Genomic DNA, 13775 nt, shown 5'->3' on the forward strand with positions numbered 1-13775 from the left:
GGGCTGTAGGGTTAAAAGGTAGGCAGAAGGAGCTTAAGAATGGCTTTGGAGAGCTAGAAGGCATTGGCGAGTAGGATTGAGGAAAATCCCAAGGCATTCTACACGTATATGAAGAACAGGAGGGTGATTAGAGTACCAATCAGGGATAGAAGAGGAAAAATGTGCCCAGAGCTGGAGGAGGTTGGGGAGGTCCTTAATGAATATTTTGCTTCAGTATTCACCAGTGAGAGGGACCTTGACATTTGTATGGACAGCATAGGCTGGAACATGTTGACATTAAGTAAGAGAATGTGCTGGAATTTTAAAAGGATATTAGGATAGATAATTCTCCAGGGCCAGATGGAATATATCCAAGGTTCCAATGGGAAGAAATTGCTGTTCCTTTGCTGAGGAACCTTGCATCCTCGCTGACCACAGGAGTAATAACAGATGATTAGAGGGTGGCAAATGTTATTCCTTTGTTCAGCAAAGGGACTACGGGTAACCTTGTAAATAATAGGCAAATAAGTCTTACTTCAGTGGTGGGTAAATTATTGCAGAAGATTCTTAGAGGCATGATTTATATGGATTTGGAAAAGGATAGTCTGAATAGGGATAGAAAGCATGGCTTTTTGAAAGGCATGTTCTGCCTCACAAATCTGACTGTATTATTTGAGGATGTGCAAAGTACATTGATGAAGGTAGAGCAGTGGATGTGGTGTATGTGGATTTTATTAAGGCATTTGATAAGCTTCCCCATGATAGGCTCATTTAGAAATTTAGGGAGAATGGAAGTCAGGAAAACTTGGCTGTGTGGATTCAGAATTGGCTTGCCCATAGAAGACAGAAGGTGGTTGTAGTTGAAACATATTCTGCCTGGAGTTCAGTAATCAGAGCTGTTCCACAGGCATCTGTTCTGGGTACTCCTGCTTCTGAGATGACTTCCATAACTTGGATGGGGAAGTGGGAGGGTGGATTAGTAAGTTTTCAGATGACATGAAGGTTGGTGGCATTGTGGATAGTGTAGAAGTTTCATCGAGGCTTATCGGTGGGATGCAGAGCTGGGCTCAAAGGTGGTAGATGGAGTTCAAACCAGGAAAGTATGAAGTGATTCACTTTGGAAAGATGTATTTGAAGACAGAATATAGGGTTAATGGCAGGATTCTTAGCAGTGTGGAGGAATAGGGGGATTTAGATCCATAAATCCCTTTAAGTTGTTGTGAACGTTGATAGGTTTATTAAGTAGGCATTTGTATGTCTTCATTAGTCGGGGGACTGAGTTCAAAAGCTGTGAGGTAATGTTACAGCTTTACAAAACCCAGTTGGAATATCACTTCAGTTCCGGTTATTTATTTATTTAGAGATACAGTCTAGTAACAGGCCCTTGCATCCCAATGAGTCTGTGCCGCACAATTACACCCATATGACCAATTAACAGACTAACCCATACACCTTTGGGATTTGGGAGGAAACTGGAGCAGCTGGAGAAAAACCCACACAGTCACGTGGAGAATGTACAAACTCCCCACAGACAACAGCGGGAAATTAAACTGGGTCGCTGACGCTGTAATAATGTTATGTTAACCACTACACTACCATGCTGCGTGCCCAAGGTTGCCTCATTATAGAGAATTTGCAAGTTTTACAGAGGGTGCTGAGATTTACGAGGATGCTGCCTGGATTGAACAGCATGAATTATGAAGATAGGTTGAGCAAGCTAGGGCTTTTCTCTTGAGAGCTTTTTCCCTGGGTGGAAATGACTAATACGAAGGGGCATAATTTTATGGTGAGTAAGAGGAAAATATAGCAATGATGTCAGTGGTAAGTTTTTACACAGAAAGTGGTGGGTGGGTGGAATTCAATGCCAGGGTGGTAGTAGAAGCAGATACGTTAGGGGCATTTAAGAGACTTTTAGATAGACACATAGATGATAGGAAAATAAAGGGCTGTGTGGGAGGAAAGAGTTAGATTGAACTTAAAGGAGGTTAAAAAGTAGGTACAGCTTTGTGAGCTGAAGGGCATATACTGTACTGTAATGTTTTATGTTTCAGATGTGTTCTTTCTTGTACAAATTGTGTACACATTGTTTTTATTGTGAATACTGAGTACATGATGCTATGTATGCATGATGCTGCTGCTGGTAAGTTTTTCATTGCATCTGGGCACATATGTACTTGAGCCTATTACAATAAACTCAACTTTGAAGTCAGGTCAGGTGATTGCAAAACATCCTATGAAGTTACATTGAAGAATAGCAAGGTAGTTATTCTAGGTTCCTGGTTTATTCCTCAAATGGCATCATAATAGACAGCATTTGGGTTATGGGGTCATAGTCCCATCAACCCACACCTGGACCATAGCCCTCCATACCCATCCCATCCATGTACATATCCAAGTTTCTCTAAAATGTTGAAATTGTACCTGCATCCACCACTTCCGCTGGAACCTAGCTCCACACTCTCACCGTACACTGAGTAAAAAAGTTCCCTTTCAGGTTTCCTTAAGTATTTTATCTTTCACCCTTAACCTATAACCTCAAGATCTACAGTAGTCTCACCCAACCTCAGTGGAAAAAACTATCTATATCTCACATAATTTTGTATCCCTCTATCAAATTTCCACTCATTCTCCAATGCTCCAGGGAATAAAGTCTTAACCTATTTAACCCTTCCCAATAACTCAAATCCTCAAATTTATATCCTTGTTATTTTCTCTGTACTCTTTCAATTTTATTGATATCTTTCTGTAGGTAGGTGAAGAGAACTGCATACAATACTCCATTGAATTACTGTTAACATGTCATTGTCATGTGTAAATTGGATGTAACAAAATTACCACACTATGTGGATCAATGGTGACCCAAGTGCAGCGCACAGACTTAGTGTCCGGTGAGACGAAGGAGAATTCCAGCCAGGAAGCACCCCACAGAGCTGAAGATCTCTCCGCACTTGAGTCGCCTCAGCACCGAACAAAAAACCTAGTGAGTTCCTCTTCGGCTACCCCAATCCATTCGTCAAGGAAAGACAGGATCAGATGGCCTAGATCGTCAGACAACGTCGCCTGGATGCAGTTTGATGATGATCTAGCCCTGTGGAGATCAGCTGCAGAGGTTTCCCAGCCAAACCAGCATGGCGGTTGTTGTCAGATCTGGGCCTGGACGAAAGGAGCAAAAAACAAGCAGCTCGTAGGATGGGGGAAGAGGCAGAACGAGCTCCTTGTTGGATTTAGAGTAGGCGAGAGGAGGGGAGCTGGAAGCCAGGAGCAGACGGGCAGTGATTTGGCCACCACTGCCGGCCCACCAACTGGAGAGTGTCGTGGTTAAGGGTCGAAACACTCAGTGAAAGTTGGGAACCACCTGACGACATCTGCTCCTGACTGAAGGCTAAGGTTACCTTATAAGGTAACTGGAGAATGCACCCTAACAGGTGTATGTAACAAGTAACAAGTGACGTACATTAGAAGTTTGCATATTAAAAAGCTTTGTTTGAAACAAAAACCTTTCTTTATGGCACAATTTTCAGAATTACAAATAATCTGAGTTAATCACTTTTCATAACTTTAGGAAACACCAGTGTAACAACAATGACATAATTGTCAGGTAAAAATAGATGGCTCAAGATCAAATATTCAAGTAGACGTACTGGCAGACACTAATGAATCAGCATTTCACAGAAAGAAATTTGGATTCAAATATTTTGAAGATATTTGAAGGCAATTTTGTTGACAAGTCATGATATAAAGATAATTTTATCTTACTTTAATTGTAGCATCTTTAGCAGAAGTTTCATGTTTTTCACTTCCAAAGGTAATTTTCTTTGTATGCCCTTTATGTACTTTAATGGCATCAAAATGTGCAGTCAATGATTTTGTTTCTGGAATGGGCATGCTTACACCTGATATTCCTGTAAAATCTGGAGGCTCCCTGGTTGATGTATCAGGCTCTGCAGATGTATTTTTGTGTTTCACATTACCAGTTGATCTTGTTGCTCCTAATTTCACTTTGGACATGTTCAATTTAATGTTAGATATTTATTCACAAATTGCAAAATTAATACCATCAGTCAAGGTCCTTCTTTGTTGCTTCTTCCTAGTTTGCAAAAGATTCAACACAATAGACAATAAAAATAATGCATTATTCCCTGATTTTAACTTGATTTCTCATGATTAATAAATTATGAAGCATGATCAAAATACACATGGGCTGTTTTGAGACCACGCAAACAAAATTAACTTCTAAACTTGGGAAATAGTGTAGACAAAGCTTCTGTAATACTTTAATTTCATTCAATGAACATATTATCCCAATATTCAGTTCAGATGAGAGGTCATGGCAGTAAGTGACCTTTTTTTAAAAACAATTAGCAAAGCTGCCATAATTATCAAGTCACTTATAAGAAATAAGTATGCTCATCTAATTTCCAAGGGATAACAGGGAAAAATATTATTTCATTTTGCAGATGCCATCATTCAAATCATCAAAGCAAGTGGTGAAGAGCAATGATTTGAGATTAGGGTGGAGTCAACGTAAAACATCTATTAATTGGTGCTGAGAACTAAACGTAGGAAAATAAGAGCAGAAGTAGGCCTCTTTCAAGCCTGTCCCATCATTCAATATGACCATGGCTGATCTCTCTTGGGTTTAACTCTTCTGTGCTACTTCCCCATAACCCTCAATTCTTCAATAGATGTGGGTGATGAATCTACAAGCTATTTGAGGGGTATAGTCTAACATTAGAGGCTATCATTGCCTGTGGCATGATTGCTAAGAATATCTTTTTTTTAAATTCTGCATAATTTAAATAAAAAGCTTTGTTTGTTTAGGAACCTAAAAGTTTGGTTGTGAAAAGTTAATTATGTCAATAAAACACAAGGAGGAGTAGGCTTCTAGAGGCTGCAATGCCATTCAACATTATCATGATTAATCATTGGAGTCAGTGGTGCTTTCTTGTACTCTTCATACCCCTTGATTCTGAAGGCCTCATAAGTGCAAGTGTCCACAGACCAACAGAGTGAGAGTGTGATGGCGAATTCAAGTGACAGGTAGCATTAAGTTCAGGGTTACCAGGACAAATGTTGCGTCACTTGAGGGAAAGCACCTGAAGATGGATGGAGGTTTGAATTGGAATGGAAGTGTGGGAATATCCTTTCATCTTTTTTCCTTCCCACTATCCAGGAATCCGAACAGACTCCCCAGATGAAGCAATTCACTTGCACTTCCTTCTATTTTGTGTATTGTATTCAGTATGCATAATATAGTTTCCTTTACAATGGAGAGCACAGATTGGGTGATCAGCTTTTAGAGCACTTGTGTTCTGATAATCTGATTACTTTGTCTGTATCAGTTGACCATCCGTGATTTTGGCCCAGTCTGTGACGACACCCGCCCAGCCTAACACTTTTTTTTCTGGAGGAAGAGCAAATAACTGGCCTGACCTGCCAATTATGTCTTCCTGCTATGCAACTCACAACTCCTACATTCTTCATTCCAGATTATCATTCTCTAACTGCTACCAAAGACTGGATAGTCCAGGGCTGTTTTCCCTGGAGCAGAGACTTGATGCGCTGCTTTCCTTGGGAAGAGGGAAGCTGAGGGATAACCTTATAAGAGGTTTATAAAGTCATAATGGACATAGATAAATTGGGTGACTAAAGTTCCCCCCCCCCCCCAGGAGTTTTAAAACAGGAAGACGTAGGTTTAAGCTGAGAAGGGAAAGATTTAAAGGGGAACAGAAGGATTTTCCCCTCACAATGGGGGTCACAGGTATGTGGAACGAACAAAGGAAGTGGTTGGTCGTGGTAGGTAAAATTACAACATGTAAAACACACTGAGAAGAACGTGGATAGGAAATCTTAGATGGATACAGGCCAAATATAGGCTAATGGGACTGGTCGGAAAGCTCTTCAGTCGGCATTGATGAAATGGCCCGGAGGTTTGTTTCCATGTTGTGTAACTCTGTGGCTCTATTCTCTCATTGACAAATTAATCCTGTTTACAGCACATCTCCATGTTCCCTTGGGCTTTTACCTCATTAGAGATATTTTCCTCCCCTTCTCCATCCTGTTTAACGATTTCCTTCCCACTATTGACGAAGTATCTTCGCCTTGAAAGGGAGACTATGTTTCTCTTCCCACGAATGCGACCTGACCTACTATTTCCAACATTTTCTGCTTTTATTCTGAGATTTCTAGTATTTACAGTCTTTTCTGCTTTTCATTCAGTGATGCCCTTCACTTCCGCATCGCTGCCAAGTTCATGCGCACGCGCAGTCTTAGCACCCGTTACTACCACCGCAACATGTGAAGCACATCAAGTTTTAAAAGACACAGGGGAAAGAAAAAGCAACACCGTTTTATGTTGAAAAATTACCATTTCTTAGCGTGGACTAATGTCGTTAGTAAAAATCTGAATACATAAAACCAGAAAATCTTAATGTTAATAAGGGAATACCAAAAGACAAAATGCTGGAGATGTTTGTAAGAAGGTGGCGATTAACAACTGACTGGGTAACGGGGTGGAGTACCAAAGGCGGTGTAAGGCGCCCCTTCCCTCCGCTCGCCTGCAGGCCACCCTTGGGCAAGGCGCAGCACCTGCTTAGCCCCCCAGTCAGGGTCATATGAAGTATTGGGGGCAGGTGGTGTATGGTCCTGGTTATGTGACCACTGGCGCCAGACAATTTCTGACCGCTGGTGGGGGGGGGGGGGTCACCCGTCTATTAAAGAAACTGCCCAAAAGAAAGCATTGGTAAATCACTTCTGCAGAAAAATCTGCCAAGAACAACCATGATTAAAGACAAATGATCACCCACGGTTATACGACGCGGCAAATAACGATGATGATGATGATGACAAGTTAATTACAACTCTAAAAGGGTCCTTGCATAGTTCGCTTTAGAGATTCCCCAAAGCCTGGAGTCGCATTGAAGGGCTTTTGAGATCATTTACCTGTTTACTCCTTAAAATACTGGCAGCTCAGTACACCTTGAGAACTTTCTGAGAGACAGACCCCCCCAATCAGAACAACTGACTGAAACCTCCTTTTATAACCACGGCCTTCTTTTCCGCATTGAGCTCCTCTCACAGTGCGGTTGCCTAGTTACCCGAACGCCGACCTTGCTGCACTGCGGCTCCGGTCCGCAGAGCCAAGGGGAAGCTGAATACTGCGACGCGTAAAACCAGACGCCTTCGCTGCCAATCAACCGCCGGCCCAAAAGCCCCGCCCGCAAACTGGCGCGCCAATTGGACCAATGTCGGCCCCCGTTCGTAGAGCTTCCGGCCCCTTCCCGTTGCCAGGGTGAATCTTGCCTTTGATTGGTTGCTCGGTATGCCAATCAGAAGGGCAAGTTTGGCCCTCCTGCGCTTGTTCGTCCGGGCGGTTGATCTGATCCATGTTTGGTGCAGGCATTGTGGAGTAATGGCTGGAACTGGGTAGCAATACAAGGAAGATACGCTTTTTAAAAAAAACATTAAAGAAACAGCACTGCGAATTTAGAGGATGTAGTTTTGCGGTGGTATGTAGTTGGCGTATTTGCTGCAGTTCGAGCAGAAGGAACAGGGAGAAACCACCGATTGGCTTCACAGCCGCCGCTGTGAGTTGGTGCTGTTGAGGTGGAGGAGAGAACACGATGTCGTTTGGCTATACTAGACAAGTAGTTTTGAGTGAAGTGGATTGTACCGTTCAAGTTTAAATTCTGTGTTATCACTCGTCTGTCGACGTCTGTAAGGAGTCTCAATGGAACCACGGCAATTCAGTCTTCTAGTTTAAATCGTATTGAGAGTGTCAGCCCCTCTGACAGTGCAGTCCTTCAGTCTACCGGCGGTAGCTCGGGTTAGTGTAAATATGGCAATGCTTTATTATTTATGGCCCAGTGGCCCATATGATTGTGGAGCACCCGAATATATGGATATATAATTATTCATGTATTTTAAGCGTGACAGAAAGCACATTTATTGTTAAAGGCACGAGTTTAAAATAGGATTTAGTGTACATATAATCCTTGAGCATAGGTTTCTGAGAACAGGACATTTCTCCTAATCCAATTTGTACTGTTCTTTGGCCCCTATTTAAGTAAATTTACAACTAAGGATGTATTCGATCTCAGTTTGTATTTTAACGGGAAAGCATAGTGAAAATCGTATTTTGTTACTTATTCTGGGACGTACTCATAATGTATCATTTTTCCTAGATTATTGATATAATGGAATGACTTGCAGATTGCGTCACAGGATAGTTCTGTGCTAATTACATTGAAGTGGGACTGAAGTCACATTCAGACGGTCCTAATAAGGAATTGTAGATTTCCACCTCTGAAGGATGTTATAATTTTTATTTATAGAGCACCTACAATCTGGTAGAATGTCAAGGTGTTTTGCAAGAACATGTTATTTATCAAAATTTGGCACAAGCAATTAGACAGTATTAAGACAAATGACCAAAGCTTAGACACAAAGGCATGTTTCAAAGGAAGGGAAGTGTAGACGATTTGGAAGAGTTTAGCGTCTTGCAGCTGAAAGCAAAACTCAATCATAGAGAGATTTAAAATCAGGCGTAACAGAAAGGCCAGAATATGAAGAGTACAGCTTTCATTCAGGGTTGTAGTCCAGTGATCACATGAAACAACATGCATTAATACAAAATTTAGAACGTTTAAACAATATTTGCTCTATAATTTCCCCATTTTCTATTGATAGTGTAGCATATTGCAGCACTTTTGTATGTTGCAAATTGATGTTTACTTAAGATAATATGTAGACAAAGCATTTGTGATTTAAAAATCTATTAGAAGAACAGTTAAAGCCATAGAAAGTTTAGATAACTTGCCAAGGAAGGATAACAGGAAAGTCTTGAGAGAGAACTGTGTAATTCCACACCACAGTTATGGCTGTGCCAAGGTTTTCTGTTTACTCCCACAGCCTAATCCTGCAAGTTAGTTCTAATCATGGAGTGTCCAATTGCCTTTTCAAATTTCCTACAATATCTGATTTGGTACATTGCCAAACATAACTACCCTTCATTGTGAATAATCTCTCATTTTCTTTTTGAGTTCTTTTATATTTAAAATATAGCATATTCAAGTTTAATGAATTTAAATAACAAACTTTTAAAATATTTAAAATCATTTGACTTTCTTTATCATCTCACTGCCAAAGAAAAAAAAGTCCCTACTTTTCTGTGTCAAAACATAATTTTGGTGTTCCCACTAATCTTTTACAAATCATTGAGGTAGTCACTAGGTGACTGGGTTCTGTCTGCTTTAAAAGCAGAGGAACAGAAATGCTCTTAGAGTCTTGACCCAGTTTTACTTTTCGGTGAGTTCATGTCCAATCTGTAACTTGCTCTTCCCTCCATATTCTGTCATTACTTCTGACTAGCAAGAATTTGATTATAATTTTAAAAAACTGCCTTTTTTTGAAAACTGTAGCACCTTCTGCATGTAAAATTGCTTCTCATCTTTGTTCTTCAAAGGCCTGACTAATTTTTAGGTAATGGCCTCAAATTGTAGCCTACACAATTAGCAGAAGTAGCTACTTTTCCTAAAATTCACCTGCATTTTGGAACCTTTCAAATTCCAAAGAATGCAACCCTGTTTTTTTTATATATAGACTGTGCTTGTACTTTGACTTTTGAGGTCCATGAATCACTTTGATAATTTATGCTGCACTCCATCCCAGATTATATCACTAAGTTTTAGCATGACTTGTATTTATTTTCTATGCTTCTTCCCTGTAACACCAAATGTTTCATGTGTATGGTTTCTTTAAAACTTCTAACAAACTTTTCTCAGCATGTTCAAAAATTTGTATTTGCTTTTTCAGGCCCCTTTGCTATTGCATCAGAATTCCCTCAAAATAATGTTAGATTATTCTGCCTATCCACATTGTTTCTCCCTAATTATTTCACTGGATTGAAGTAATTTGGAAGAAACAATGTGGATAGGCAATGGTCCTTCCCATCTCAACTGTCTAAATCATTGTTATTATTGCTACTAAGATTTGAATCATTTGCAAACTTCAGAAATGGCTGTCCAGTGTCCCAACTCCAGATCTTTAGTATGAAGCTAGAAAAACAATAGTGACTTTACCAATTTTGGGACACTGTACTTGTTTCCAATAAGAAATTCAGTGTCCGGTCCTGTCCCTTGCCTAATCAATATATTCATGTTACTAGTCCCTTTGATACCATGCACTCATATTTTCTCTATAGATCTATTATCGGATTACTTATCAAATGCCTTTTGAAACATTTGCTCATAAGCTTCCATTGATGTGCAGGTTTCTTCCATAGCAGCAAAGGCCAAAGAGGAATTAAAATAACTTGCTGAGGGAGTTAATAGAAAATAACTCTTTCATTTGGAAATTACTTTATGAAAGAATGAGGAGATTAGCTAGAAAAGCTATGTTGTTAGGAAATGAAATACATGGCATAGGGATGGATGAGGTATGGGGGAAAGTGGGCAGATCTTGAATGCAAGAAAGATACATGGCCTTCAGAAGAGAATTTATAGTGGGATTAGTTATTAATTTCTTATCCAGAAATCTCATTCCTAAGTTTGTCATCCAGAACTGCTGGCAGTGTCATAACTTGCACCAAGTTGTGTTCATGCAACATCTCCTGGATACTGACCTTGATGGACTCTGGCTTAAAGATTCCCTTTTAAATTTGCACCTTTGTTTTCAGATCCTCTTTTGCCTTCTTTCACTCTACCTCTTTAATTACCCATGGCCCTATATCCCTTTGAAATCTCTGTTTTTGTTCAGGTACTGCTGCCACAATCATGTAACAGTGCATTTTGGTTAAAGAGGTTAGTAATTTCAAGTTTGTTTTATAATTGATTATAAGTATGTATTGGCAGCAAAATTGTTAAATACTGATCTGCTCATTTGCCTGCAATGTCAATATAGACGTTTTGCTGTATTATATATCATGAATGAGTGAGCCAATAACACTCAAAGCAGCCAAGGGATCACACTTGAGAAACAAGAATTATGGACACTGATAAAATAAATTAAGGTTATAGTAATTATAGAGGGTAAAAGTGTGTTGCACCATGGCAATTCCGCATCTAGGCTGCCTTTTGAGAAGTGTAGCCATCATCAAATTAATTACAAAGGAACTTTTATTTCCTTGTTATACTAGTTTGTGTAGGGAGTTTTACTCTAGGAAGTAATGGTGTTGCTTATTAATAGGAATTCTTACCATTTTACATCTCTTTATTTAATTTCTTTTACAATTGGGATAGGATAGGAAATAAATATGTGCTAAATGAGGGCAAATGTGACTAGCTTAGGTAGGCATCTTGATCAAGATGAACCAGCTGGGCCAAGGGGCCTGTGCCCATGCTAAATGATATTAAAAATCCTTTTACTAGGAATTTAATTTTTTTTAATCTGCTGTCAAAGGCCAGTACTTATTATCTATCCCCAAGTGTCCCTTGAACCAATTGCCATGCTGGACCATTTCAAAAAGGTGGTTTACGTAACTCTGGGTCTGAAAAAGCATTATAGGTGAACCTGAGTGTGGATATCAGATTTCATTTCCAGAAGGTTGTCCCATTATTAATACTAACTTTCTTAATTTAATTAATATTCCCCAGCTTTCTTCAATGATGGAGTTTGAATATCTTCCTAGATCAATTGCTGTTTTGCTGTGTGTCCAGTATACCGGTGATATGTTTTCAAACAACAGTGGTTTACTTTGTTTCTCTCATGTATGTTTAGAATATTATTAGCACTCTATAAATTACAAATATACTTGAATCTAGCAACATAAATTTTAATTTTGTGCAGTACCTAATTGTCTAGCAACCACCTCTGTGCACATATAACTGGCTATGCTAAATTAACTAAAAATACAAATCCAGCTGGGTCTACCTACAATAACTCATAATGCTACTTTTAGTATATAATTATTTTTAACTAAGTTGCTACTTTTTCTCAGTTTAGTAGAAAACAGGATGAGTCATGCGAGTTCAGTAAATACCCCATTTCTTTATGAGAAGCAAGGATTGGTGCTGGACATGATTCTCCGCTCTATGTTAGGAGTAGCCCAGCCTATCACCTGGGAAGGAGTAGCTAAACTCTCATACCAGGAGTCACAGCCAAACAGGTATTGTAAGTTACCATTTTGCCTTTTGAGGTATAAGAACAATTTTTACCTCTTCCAGGGATAAAAATTCTCATTTTTACTTCTGCAGTCAAGAGTAATGTTACATTATCAGCCAGCCATTTTATTGTTAGGACATTGACTGTTGAGCTCAAAGTCTAGTAGTCTGATAGACTGGTATCTCAAAAATACCAGACCAAAAATATCCTTAATGTAATGAAATTTAAATTAATTTGATTTAGATTGACTTTTCCATAAGTATTTCTGATTTATAAAATATTTTAACACCCAACTAACAAAGTAGGTTATTACATGTTATTTTATTAATAATTTCCTATTAGCCAAAAATTGTTTGTTAGAGACCTAGTCAATTCCTGAAAGGTTTTCTTACTTTTTTTTAAACTATGCCTATAACATCTATAAAACTTGTATAGAAGGATATTCTAGTTGTTCATTATAAACTTAATATCACTGTTATAAAATACAGGAGATTTGTACTGCGAAGTTTTGGTAACTTATTGCACTGAGCAATGATTTTTTTTTTAACCAAAAAGGCACCGCAGTTAAACTTTAAATAACAAATAAATCTGGTGGAATGGTTTTGAAAAGTTCTTAGTTCACAATTGCAGGAATATTAATGTTAATATTTAAGAAATAGTGTAACATGAGACTATCTTACTAAATTAACAATGGGAATTGAAAATGTGAACTGGTTTGTAGAAAGCATTGGAAAGTAATCAAGACCAGCTATAATTCAGATACATTTTGCTTAGACTTCTATATTGATTTTATAGTGTCATTTAGAAGAATGAAATTTATGTCATTTATCTTGGCTTGTGTCAGCAGTGTAACTTCTATGGTATATTTCTTGTATATTGATTAGATTTTCTTGTATTTCTGTTAAATATTTCGGTGTTTAATGAAGAACAACCTGATTGTCTCATCGTAGGAATTTCCAGCTGTTAACTCTTCCAGGGATAAGAAGATCATATTGGTGAAAAATAATTGATCTATTCTTTAAAGGGTAATAGTTTACATGAGAGGTTCCGAGTCACTTTTGTTATAGATCCAAGATGAATTGTATTATCTTAAGGAGTAAAATAATAGAACTAATTTCTATTATAATAAAGAACTGACCAGAGAATTAAATATTAATAAATGTGCAGAAATAACCAAATATTTGAAGATTCAGCTTAAATCTATGTAATTAGGTCAATACTGTGTGCCTAATATGAGGCAGTACTTCTCATGCAAAGTTAATGTGTAGGAAAAGTAAATGGAAATTGGTTGGGTATCCAACACAGAAAGTCTTTTGTATTAGGGAAATGAGTATCTCATTAATTAAAAAAAACAAAGTGAACTATTATAATAAAGTGGGAAGAATGAGATTTGAAATATGCTAAAATTATTAAGGGTTGGTATTAATGATAACAGTTTACTAGAATTGAAAGATTTAAAATGTGACAACACTTTTATAATATTAAGAAAGGGATATTGAAGACAGAACAGGATAAATTATCTCTTGACTGATTTGTGATGTTGTGCAATACACTGTTGAAGTTAGTGATTTAAGCAAAGATATACCAGTTGTTAAGATTGGCTTAGGTGATTGAAGGAGAGGGTTATAAAGGAAAATATGGCAAGAATGGACATGTAAAACTGCATTTGTGTTAATGTGAGGGATGATCCTTTATTC

At 38.4% G+C, this 13775-nt stretch overlaps 1 protein-coding gene across 1 annotated transcript in view; it reads left to right on the forward strand.

Moving 5' to 3' along the window:
* The first annotated feature begins 11919 nt into the window (after positions 1-11919).
* The window catches only part of sanbr (SANT and BTB domain regulator of CSR), a 60003-nt gene continuing 58147 nt past the window's right edge, over positions 11920-13775 (forward strand). Inside the window, 2 exon segments of the mRNA XM_072265299.1 lie at positions 11920-12053; positions 12056-12082. Coding sequence (XP_072121400.1) covers positions 11931-12053; positions 12056-12082 — 150 coding nt within the window. The 5' untranslated portion in view covers positions 11920-11930.

Source organism: Mobula birostris, chromosome 8 (assembly GCF_030028105.1).
Source record: "Mobula birostris isolate sMobBir1 chromosome 8, sMobBir1.hap1, whole genome shotgun sequence".
Classification (NCBI taxonomy): domain Eukaryota; kingdom Metazoa; phylum Chordata; class Chondrichthyes; order Myliobatiformes; family Myliobatidae; genus Mobula; species Mobula birostris.